Here is a 12569-nt window from a genome sequence, read left to right on the forward strand (position 1 = left end):
TGATTATCCTTGAAACAGGCCTGCAGCTGAATTGGACAAAAGCTAATTTAAACTAAATTTTGAAAATAAATTCCCTTTGGAATAAAATATCTTTGGTTTCATGAATTATACTTTATTATAAAGTAAGGACACGGATATAAGAAGATTAAGCATCTTCTATGTGTTTAAAATACCAACCCATTTCTAGCAGCTAGGTGTAATGGAGTACACCCTGACATATCTTGAAAGTTTACATTGGCTCCTTTCTTCAACAAAATATTAAGACACTCATAACTCCCACAACTAAAAAATAAAAAGAATTGAATAAATTTGTACACAACCTACAGAAAACATTTCAAAAGAGCAATGTATCAATATCACTTATCTCTAAAGAGGTGTGACGAAACAAAAGATAATCTAAAAGGTCTTTGAACTTTCATTTTATTAAACACTAAAATTCTCTCTATCATGTTGGATTTTTGTGCTTTGTTTAGTTTCTATCCATTTAAAATATTTAGAGTACCAATATGACACAACACTTCATGAGACTGCAATTTTATCAAAATACTGGTCCACATATCAGGACAATTCATACACAGAAATTAAGTTCTGAAGTACAAAACTTAGCACATTGAATTTAAAGTCACAATGTGTGTTGCTCTGAGTGAGAGAAATAATGTAGATTTATTAAATAAGTTTGAGTTACTTCCCTTTGTCTCATTCTCAAGTTTATTTTTCTGAACACTTTATTAACTTACTTAGCAGCAATATGTAAGAGATTTCTGTTTGGTCTACCATGGGCATAATTCACATCAAACTTTGGTCCTGACAATAAATCTGACACAGACCTGCAATAGAAATAAATAACCAATTTTTAAGCATTAATAATGACACGTTACCAAATTTAATAAAGGACTATTCCAAAATTGAAATAAGAAACCAAAGCTTTGTTTAACTTTACCCAAAAATGCATTTATTTATTATTTCCCTTTAATTTGCCATGTCATCATTGAACTTCAAATACACACATCCAAAATCAGATATTATTTGATGTAAATGCTGTGTGACATTACCCCCACCCTTACTAATTCATTTCTTCAGCTTCCTCATAGTACTCAGTGACAGTGCTGACAGACTAAACATAAGATGAACAACATATCAATACATGGGCAAGTTAAAAATAAGTCAGTAAAGTACAAAAATATTTTCATATTCATATCATATAGACATTATCATGTTCTCATCCTGATAATATGCATCTAATATTTGCTACTGGACATGAAACACTAATTCATTATCTTCCTCATCATTATAAAACTTTTGTTACAATAGTTTAATCATCCACAGAGTGACAACTCTGTTAAATATACATGGTAGAAACAGGTAACAACTTTTTCAGTGACATTAACATGTTAAGGCCTAATAAAATCATATTTGTTTCCAATAACTCTACCTACCATAATTTTTAATGCCTACCCTTAAGATTTTTAAGTCATTTTTTTAGAAACACTTTTAAAGTCAGACTGTTCCCCTGTGAATTCATTTATATGTTAGTGGTAACACAGGTATTATCATATTAGACCCAAATAGGAGAAAAGTTCCTCATTTCATTTGGATAGATTTGTTACAAGTTTCACTGTCAAAATACTACAACATTTCCTTTTTAAATCTGTTAGTTATATAAAATCATTTACTCTGCTAAAAAGGGTTGCTTTCATTTCATTGTTTGATGTAGTCAAAAGTTTGATTTTATCAGGTTTAATAGATTTACTCCTCTTTGAATTTACCCTGTTGTTTTTTTGTTACTACTTTTTATTCAAAGATATGAAAAATCACTATTCAATGTATTCATAACGACATCATCTATCTATCATGTCTATGGATTCAATATAATTCATGAGATACCGATTTCATGGATTTCATTGGTTCAGTTGAACCATGATTTTAAATGTTCAACAGAGCGTTCTATAGGCTTTTATGCAGACTTTGGCAAAACCTTGAAACTAAATATACACGAAAATACAATTTTTGGCAATCTACGAAAAATTGCTACCCACAAATATAAATGAACCCAGCATGTGTATTGATGAAGTAACTAGCAAGCATACTTATGAATGAAAAATAGGTAAAATTCAAACCTGTACTGGTTCCCAATGATCATAGACATCAACATGTAATATGCAGAGGATTTGTCTGGAAAAAAGAGAGAAACATGTTTAAAAGAAGTTTGTCTGTAAAAACGTAATATGTATAGGACCAAGAAATTTGGTATTAACAAAAAAGGTAGTAAAATATACTACGATGAAAAGTGCCTTTAATATTCACAGTAAAATTACAGGTTTTTACTGAAAATAAATGGGAAATGTGTCCATGGGACACAGATGATGCCCCTACTTGCATATAAAGTTATAAAGGGACATAACTTAATAAGAACAGTAAAAGTGACACTACCCAAATTTGTACTTGATCTGAGTTTTGTTGTAATAAGCATTGTGTATAAGTTTCATAACATTTGCTTAAGGCAAACTAAAGTTAGAGAACGGAAACAAAAAATTCAGCAATTTTTCCATTTGTAAAGGGGCATAACTCTAGAATGGAAACCAATTTTGGGACGTACGTACGAAAAGATATACAGATGGACAAGGGTAAAACTGAATGCCCCCTCCGCTACGGCGGGGGCATAAAAATCAATGGGGAATGTGTCCATGGGACACAGATGATGCCCCCCGCTTGCATATCATATAACGTTATAAAGGGACATAACTGAAGAACGCTAAAAGTGACGCTACTCAAATTTGTACTCGATCTGAGTTTTGTGGTTATAAGTATTGTGTATAATTAAGTTTCATAACATTTGGTTGAGGCAAGATTAAGTTAGAGAACGGAAACGAAAAATTCAGCAATTTTTCCATTTGTAAAGGGGCATAACTGAAGAACAGTAAAAGTGACACCACCAAAATTCAAACTTGATCTGTATTTTGTGGTAATAAGCATTGTGTATATGTTTCATAACATTTGGTTGAGGCAAACTAAAGTTAGAGAACGGAAACCAACTTTGGGACGTACAGATGTATGTATATACGGACGGACGTACAGACGGACAAGGGTAAAACTCAATGCCCCTTCCACGACGGCAGGGGCATAAATCTTCTATGGCTCAATGACCTACTGAATCAGACTATTTACCGGATTTGTAATAACATGAGCAACACAACGGGTGCCACATGTGGAGCAGGATCTGCTTACCCTTCCAGAGCACCTGAGATCATCCCCAGTTTTTGGTGGGGTTCCTGTTGCTTAGTCTTTAGTTTTCTATGTTGTGTCTTGTGTACTATTATTTGTCTGTTTGTCTTTTTATTTTTTAGCCATGGCATTGTCAGTTTATTTTCGATCTATGAGTTTGACTGTCCCTCTGGTATCTTTTGCCCCCCTTGGTTAGAGTGCTGCCTTTAGATCCCGAGATTGAGAGTTCGAATCCTATTAGTACCATGCATCCATGGATTTTCACAACATTCGTGCTGCGAGTATCTACTACTGGTACACACAAGTGCCTGGTAGTTTGATATGGTCATAAGCTTAGGTTTTACCAGCTAGTTCATTGGATAACAGTAACATGTCTGGGTGACATGCAGGGAACTGGCCAGAGGGTTTCTGGGTGAAAGACTCTGGGTTGTACAGTACTCACTAGTGGACCTGTGAGCTGCTCGGATGGATGGTACGCAGCCCGAAATAGAAAAGGGAGAAGAGTGTTGAAGACCTAGAGATATAAAGGTAGCCTAACTGGTTGAGTTGGGGAAAATCTTCCTTGGCTCAATTGGTTAGAGCTCTGCCTTTAGATCCTGAGATTGAGGGTTCGAATCCTGCTGGTACCATCAAGGATTTGTATAGTTAGACTTACTATACAAATCCTTGGTACCATCCTCATCCTGCCTCCTGGCATCCATCTGTCCATGGATTTTCACAACAAAAACATATTAATTTTAAATTTTAAGAGCCAAACTCCTGTCATTTTTCTTTTGAGGTAATACATTGTGTATTTCTGTCTTCAAACTAACCATACAATTTACAAAATAAGGGTGTCTTTTCTACATTTGCTCTACTTCCTCACGTTTTGTCATTCGTTGTGAAATAACTTATGAATGAAATGACAAAATCATTGTTCAAGACAAAATATTTCGTTACCATCGGGAAGTTCAACAGTTCTTGCACTTCTCAAAGACTTTGCCAAGTCCTTCAGAAATTCCATTTTAACAGGATTAGTTAAAAAGTGTCAAAACATTATCAGAAGTAAAAATAGCTTCTGCTATGATTTCGAAATCTGAAATTTTGTAAAACGAATTTCACATGTCAAATAACAATAGATTTACACAAATAAATATTTACGGCGGCATATTCACAATAATTTTAACTATTAAGTAGCATCACATGATTTGAATACTATAAAGCAGAACTATACACTGAAAATAATAAATTTATTTTGAAAATCGTTTTGTCAAATAAGGAATAAAGATTCAGTTACTTCCCTTTGGTTGCTGTGGAAAAATCCAATGCGAATGCCGCGATAGTTAAATGTTATATCTTTATGAGACATCTAACATATTTATTATTTAAAAGCACAGCCAGATTGTCCAAAAAATCATGTAATACATAATCATTATCTTCAATGCTGTCAAGATCAATAAAGCAACAGAATAAAGTCAGAAAGGTGTGCTCGATTTATAGTTTTCTCATCTTTTATCAGTTTATACTACGTGTATATCTTAATATAGAGAAAAAAATAAAAACCTTTTCGTGTATAGACATACACTGATAAAGTGCATTACCATAAGAATTCGTCAATTGTGATATTTCGCTATATATTTCATATAAAATATTAAGGTTTTTCTTAAAAAAAGTTATTGTGTAGTCATTTGGTATAGGGTCCGTTACTGCGTTAGCTCCCAATACATATTGCACCCTACACGTTCTTTCCCCCGCACGTTTACCCCCTGGGTCCATTTGCACCCAATTTTTTTTCAAATACCGGATGCATTATTAGATGTTTTTAAGATGTATTTATATCAAAATATTTATAAATTAATTATTTATGAAATATTTTTATTAATGATTTGTAGATTAATTATTATATGTTGAATATGTATGATTACTGTTGATTGGTATTTACAAAGCTAAATTTGATATTATTGTTCTGTGTTTGAAAATTGTGATTGTGATTTTTATAGTTCGTTCTTATGTTGTACTGTTACACCACTGTCCCAGGTTAGGGGGAGGGTTGGGATCCCGCTAACATGTTTAACCCCGCCACATTCTGTATGTATGTGCCTGTCCCAAATCAGGAGCCTGTGATTCAGTGGTTGTCGTTTGTTTATGTGTTACATATTTGTTTTTCATTTATTTTTTGTACATAAATTAGGCCGTTAGTTTTCTCGTTTGAATTGTTTTACATTGTCATTTCGGGACCTTTTATAGCTGACTGTGCGGTATTAAAGATTGCATATTTTGGCGTTAATATTGATTCACTTATAGGGTCTTTGCATCGGAACTAAACACATTTATTTAAAAACCAGTTGTTGGCATGACACGGGTTATGTTCTTCTCATATATGTTATGATGGTATGATACTAAACCCCTAACGGGAAGGATTGTGCTTGATATTCATATGAAGAAGACATAATCTTTCAATCAGTTTAATTGAAGTCTGGAGCTGGCATGTCAGTTAACTGCTAGTAGTCTGTTGTTATTTATGTATTATTGTCATTTTGTTTATTTTCTTTGGTTACATCCTCTGACATCAGACTCGGACTTCTCTTGAACTGAATTTTAATGTGCGTATTGTTATGCGTTTACTTTTCTACATTGGCTAGAGGTATAGGGGGAGGGTTGAGATCTCATAAACATGTTTAACCCCGCCGCATTTTTGCGCCTGTCCCAAGTCAGGAGCCTCTAGCCTTTGTTAGTCTTGTATTATTTTTAATTTTAGTTTCTTGTGTACAATTTGGAGTTTAGTATGGCGTTCATTATCACTGAACTAGTATATATATTTGTTTAGGGGCCAGCTGAAGGACGCCTCCGGGTGCGGGAATTTCTCGCTGCATTGAAGACCTGTTGGTGACCTTCTGCTGTTGTGTGTTCTATGGTCGGGTTGTTGTCTCTTTGACACATTCCCCATTTCCATTCTCAATTTTATTTGCTCATTGTTGAAGGCCGTACAGTGACCTATAGTTGTTAATTTCTGTGTCATTTGGTCTCTTGTGGAGAGTTGTCTCATTGGCAATCATACCACATCTTCTTTTTTATAGTTATAACTAGCTTTGATGTAAATTCTGAATGGAGTTAGCTTAAAGGGGTATTAGCTACAAGTTCTATATACAAAAAAATAAAATACAATTTTTTTTTTGTTCAATCATTAATGATAGTGAAATACTAATTTTCTTTTAGCAGCCATAAAATTTAGTTCAATTTTGTCAAAATAGGATAAATAACATTGCTGATGAATTATTCACTTGCAAGTGAATAGTTCGACCTCTTTGAATCTGTATTCATGTGACCTTTAATTTAACCCCTTAGCTGGAGATTGGTAATGCATGTATTCAGCTATTAACATGATTAAAAAGAAAAGAATGTCAACAGTGAAAGTGAAACAAGGATGAATCAATTGGTTGACTGATTCGATCCACACAAAAAAATCTTTCTAACACAGGTAAAAACTATGATAAACATACTTTTTAACCTACACTATGAAGTTAAACAGACCTAGAACAATCCAATTGCATGTGGTAGCTATCAGTTTGTGTTTATATCGGGTTATATGACTGTCAGCAGTCTTCAAGTTCAGAGGTCATCTCGATGGTTAATTAGATGACGTCTAGACAAAAATACACACTAAATGTTGATACATATAGTATTATCGAGTTCATGTATTGCTAATTGTTTATTTTAGACTTTTTGTCATTTTTATACGACCGCAAAAAAATTTTTGTGGTCGTATATTGGTATGACGTTGGCGTCGTCGTCGTCCGGCGTCGTCGTCGACGTCGTCCTGCGTCATCCGAAGACACATTGGTTTTCGCACTCTAACTTTAGTTAAAGTGAATAGATCTTTATGAAATTTTACCACAAGGTTCAATACCACAAAAGGAAGGTTGGGATTGATTTTGGGGGTTATGGTAATAACAGTAAAGGAATTAGGGGCCAAAAAGGGGCCAAAAATAAGCATTTTTGTAACTTCCAGACATAACTTGTGTGTTAGTGTATGGATCTCTCTGACATTGTACCACAAGGTTCCATATCACTAAAGGAATGCTGGGATTGATTTTGGGGGTAATTGCCTCCAAATTTTAGGAATTAGGGGCCAAAAAAGGGGCAAAAAACAAGCATTTTTCTAGTTTCATGACAATAACTTGTGTGTAAGTGTATGGATCTTTTTGAAATTGTACTACAAGGTTCCATATCACAAAGGGAAAGCTGGGTTTGAGTTTGGGGGTAATTGCCCTAAACGTTTAGGAATTTGGGGCCAAAAAGGGGCCAAAAAACACATTTTTTTCTAGTTTCCAGACAATAACTTGTGTTCAAGTGTATGGATCTCTCTGAAATTGTACTGCAAGGTACCATACCACAAAGGGAAGGCTGGGATTGAGTTTGGGGGTGATGAATCATAATGGGGGTTCAAAAAATTTTGGGGGGGGATTTATTTTTTTTTCCTTTTTTTTATTTTTTTCCTTTTTTGTTTCTTTTAAAATTTTCCATTTTAAGTTGGTTATTTCTGATTTATATTTAAAATCAAATAATAATGATATGGTAGGAGATACACACCAAACAGGATGTGTAAATTATTATATAATAAGTATTGTGCAATAGCAAGAAATTTTCAATTGCACAGTATTGCACAATAGCAAGAAATCTTCAATTGCACAGTATTGCGCAATAGCAAGAAATCTTCAATTGCACAGTATTGCGCAATAGCAAGAAATATCCAATAGCACAATATTGCGCAATAGCAAGAAATTGTCAATTGTACAGTATTGCGCAATAGCAAGAAATATTTAATAGCACAGGATTGTGCAAAAGAAGATACTTCCTATAAATTGCTTATTTCTTGACCAATTTCAATGGGGTTTTATTCTTGATTTCATGGGGTTCTTTAATATGCTGAATCTAACCGTGTATTTAGTTTTTGGATTTTGGGCCCCGTTTTTAAATTGGTCCACATTGAGGTCCAAAGGGTCCAAAATTAAACTTTGTTTGATTTCATCAAAAATTGAATTATTGGGGTTCTTTGATATGCCGAATCTAACTGTGTATTTAGATTCTTAAATTTTGGTTCCATTTTCAAATTGGTCTACATTAAGGTCCAAAGGGTCCAAAATTAAACTTAGTTTGATTTTAACAAAAATTGAATTCTTAGGGTTCTTTGATATGCTGAATCTAAACATGTATTTAGATTTTTGATTATGGGCCCAGTTTTCAAGTTGGTCCAAATCGGGGTCCAAAATTAAACTTTGTTTGATTTCAACAAAAATTGAATATATGGGGTTCTTTGATATGCTGAATCTAACTATGTATGTAGATTTTTGATTTTTGGGCCCCGTTATCAACTTTGTCCACATTGAGGTCAAAAGGGTCCAAAATTAAACTTTGTTTGATTTCATCAAAAATTGAATTATTGGGGTTCTTTGATATGCCGAATCTAACCGTGTATTTAGATTCTTAATTTTTGGTTCCGTTTTCAAATTGGTCTACATTAAGGTCCAAAGGGTCCAAAATTAAACTTAGTTTGATTTTAACAAAAATTGAATTCTTAGGGTTCTTTGATATGCTGAATCTAAACATGTATTTAGATTTTTGATTATGGGCCCAGTTTTCAAGTTGGTCCAAATCGGGGTCCAAAATTAAAACTTTGTTTGATTTCAACAAAAATTGAATATATGGGGTTCTTTGATATGCTGAATCTAACCATGTATTTTGATTTTTGATTTTTGGGCCCCGTTATCAACTTTGTCCACATTGAGGTCAAAAGGGTCCAAAATTAAACTTTGTTTGATTTCATCAAAAATTGAATTCTTGGGGTTCTTTGATATGCTGAATCTAACCATGTATTAAGATTTTGGATATTGGACCATAATAGGTGAATGTCCAATTTAAAATTTTTAAGTTCTTAGACCACATTCAATCTGTGTTAGAAACCTATGCTGTGTCAAATATTTAATCACAATCCAAATCCAAAGCTGTATCAAGCTTGAATGTTGTGTCCATACTTCCCCCAACTGTTCAGGGTTCGACCTCTGCGGTCGTATCAAGCTGCGCCCTGCGGAGCATTTTATTATATATGTTATAGTATAAAACAAATATGAGAATTTGAGTTAAATTGGTGAAGATGAATTTGACAGCTAATGCCCCTTTAAAACAATGAGTTCTAAATGAAAAAAAAAAAAAATAAAAGAAGTTTCTTTATGTATGGAAATAAATACTCTATATCATAATTGATAGCTGTAATACAAGCATATAACCAAATAATCATAGATATTTAAGCACATATATATTTTGGTACCTTCAATCTTCGTTAAACACTGAAATAAGTGCTCTGTAGGTACTTATAGCTAACATGCATCTCCATGAACACAAAAAAAAATGTGATTAATGTGGCCCGGTTTTTGTGTTATTCATTGTTGTGGCAATGTCATTGTGACGAGTTTGATAGCTGTTTGGTATCTTCAGCATTTCTTTTACATGTTTAAGAGAAATGAACTTTGCCATGATCATCATGACAATTTTTATTCATTATTCAGTTGTCAAAATAAATAATAAAACACTTAAGGAAATGCGTTTATATTTTTATAATGTCACTTTAGTTTGAAACAATAAAAACATATTCAATGCAAAACCAATAAAAAGGGTGCGAATGTGAAAGGGGCGAACGTGAATGGGATCGAACATGATTTTTGGCGAACTGACCCAGATTCGGGTCATTTCTGGTTGGACTTGAATCAACTAAGTACCTATAGAAACAGGGCTCTTTTCACAAAAAATCTTACAACAAAATTGATCATAAGTTATACTGAAATGTTCTTGACTTGTGAGTTTTTTTTTCTCATAAGATTTTTTGTTAAGGTTCATGAATGTGGACCTATGACTAAAAGGCTGTGTTTACACCTCAAAATTTCCTCTGTACAGACAAACTTGTGCATCTGAAAAAGTTTTCAGGCATAGCATGCCCTAAAAACTCAATTTGGCTGTCCATTCTCCCAACAAATATTGCTGTCACACTTTTCTCAGGTATTGCTAATCAGGGAACCTTCATATTTTGTCAGCAGCTTGGCAGTAATAATTTGTAATGTGTGATTTCTTGTCCTTTTTGTCATACACATATTTTTCTATTAGCCAATACTTTGAACTTTTCAATACCGGTATATGTTAAATGAACTTAATCTTTTTCCCTCACTCATTTCTACAGTATTATACCATATTTGGTCAGCAGCTTAACAGTGATGAGTTGTAAAGAGTGAGGTTTTTTTTCTGTTGGACGCCTTCTTGTTTTCAGATACTTTTATTTACAAGTTGGGGTACTGGCTCTGCACAACTATGCATGCATTCTTGTTTTCATTGCTAGTTATTTTTGAATGATATCAGGGGGCCTTGGTTCCAGATTGGCCTCAGTAGATAATCTATTATATATTATATATAAGTTTGAACCCTACAACTGTGGCAGGTGTGTTCGACTCCAATCTAAATTGATTACAATTGTCAGTTTTCCTGCCGAAGGTCGGTGGTTCTCTCTGGCTTCCTCCACCAAAAAAAAACGATATAACCAATAGCGTTGAAGTTGCATTAAGCAACAACAATCAATCAATCAATTAAATAATACCATGTACATGTATATCTTTAAAAAAAAGAGAGAGAGAAAAAATAGTAGTAACATACCAGAGGGGTAATCAGAAACAATAAGTTAGAGTAACACCATGGCCAGAAGAATAAGTTCACAACAGATTGCACGTAAAAATCCAAGATTTAGAACATGTAAAACAAACCTCACCAAAACAGGACTGAAGTCAATCTCACACGAAAATGTTTATGTCCAAATGTAATGTTGTTTTCCGTAAATTTCAATTCTTTTTTAACTATCATTTGTCTGAACTCTGATTGTCAGATTATGACATGCACATACACTATAAAATAAGAAGATATGTATTGCATACCTGTCAACCCTCCCGTTTTGAGCAGGAGACTCCCGCTCAAATGGCGAAATTCCGGAAATCTCCCGCTTGCTGGTCCGCTCCCGTGTGGGAGTATAAAACCTCCCACTTTCGGATATTTTAACCCCAATTGACCAGTCTGACAACATTGATTACGTTTTTGTGTCACTGATGAGGGTAGTTGTTACCTGTAAATCACAGACCTTGTGATATTAAATGGCTTCACTTGACAGCTTGGGTGTCAAACATAATACTAATTAACGATCATTAACGACTTTTCCTCAAGCTTTGTGTATTTTGAAAAACACTTCAAAGAAATTTGGGGTTACTTCCCCTGTTTAATCATGTTTTAACTTACCCTCCTTAAAATAATGTGAATTGATAAAAGAATATAAATTAAATACAAATTGAACAAAGAATCATAAAAGGATTGTAATTTAATAATTTTGAATGTCTTGGGACAAATAAAAAAAAATATTTTGTAAATCTTTTAAGAGATCTATACTTCTATTCAATGTTTAAATTGAAATTTATAAGAAATGTATTGAACAAAATTTACATGCTAGGCTGAAGGAACACTGCTATTAGATGATTTAATAAAGATAAAAAAAAAAAAGATGATGAAATATACTTCAGTTGAAAAATTCAAATCTCATGATGTGGCGTGACAACTCTCTCTCGAGTATGCTCAGAGGTATTGAAACAGGCAAATAAACAACAACACACCTTGTATAGGATATAACCAAGATTGAAGAAATAAAGTATATTTGGTGTTTTGTAGATTTATAAATAAACATGTCATAAATTTCACTTGAAAATGTCGTTCGCCGCAAAATCTCCCCCTCAGCTGTCATAGCTGAGGGGGAGATCTCCCTCTTTGAAGGTTTCAGAGGTTGGCAGGTATGGTATTGTGATTGACAAATATCCACAAAAGACCAAATGACATGGATGAAAGCAACCATAGGTCAAAAATTAACAAAATCTTTACTTTATAGTAAGTTATAAACAATTACAAAGGAGTAATACCACCATTGTTTTTCCCCTATTAGTCTGTTAAATTGGGACTTTTAAAAAAAATGTGCAGAATTTATCTTTGTTTCAAATAAAGAAATACTTGTCATGAGTAGAGTTTTATCCTGTCCACTACTACAGTGAAAATTTCACATGACATTTCATTGCATATAAGATAATTATCATCACCAGAAGTTAACCAATCAAATTTTCAGCCCTTTTTTCTCCTGTTTACAAGCTTTAGTAACCATGTCACCTGAAGTTTCCAAAAAATTTAATAGAAACGCCAAATAAAAAAAGAATGGTGCTTTGAAACACCCAAGATATATTTTTATGGCTCACATTTTTTTCTGCCATGAAATGCAGGGTTAATTTCCTACAGCTGTCAAA

The 12569-nt window shown here is 33.5% G+C and overlaps 1 protein-coding gene across 1 annotated transcript in view; it reads right to left on the bottom strand.

Moving 5' to 3' along the window:
- The window catches only part of LOC127726598 (E3 ubiquitin-protein ligase HACE1-like), a 67638-nt gene extending 63349 nt beyond the window's left edge, over nt 1–4289 (bottom strand). Inside the window, exons 1-4 of the mRNA XM_052234013.1 lie at nt 4162–4289; nt 2118–2172; nt 738–827; nt 178–282 (exon numbers count right to left, since the gene is read on the bottom strand). Coding sequence (XP_052089973.1) covers nt 178–282; nt 738–827; nt 2118–2172; nt 4162–4225 — 314 coding nt within the window. The 5' untranslated portion in view covers nt 4226–4289. The remainder of the gene's footprint in view (nt 1–177; nt 283–737; nt 828–2117; nt 2173–4161) is intronic.
- Between the last annotated feature and the right edge of the window lie 8280 nt (nt 4290–12569).

The sequence above is a fragment of the Mytilus californianus genome, unplaced genomic scaffold, assembly GCF_021869535.1.
Source record: "Mytilus californianus isolate M0D057914Y unplaced genomic scaffold, xbMytCali1.0.p SCAF_18, whole genome shotgun sequence".
Taxonomy (NCBI): domain Eukaryota; kingdom Metazoa; phylum Mollusca; class Bivalvia; order Mytilida; family Mytilidae; genus Mytilus; species Mytilus californianus.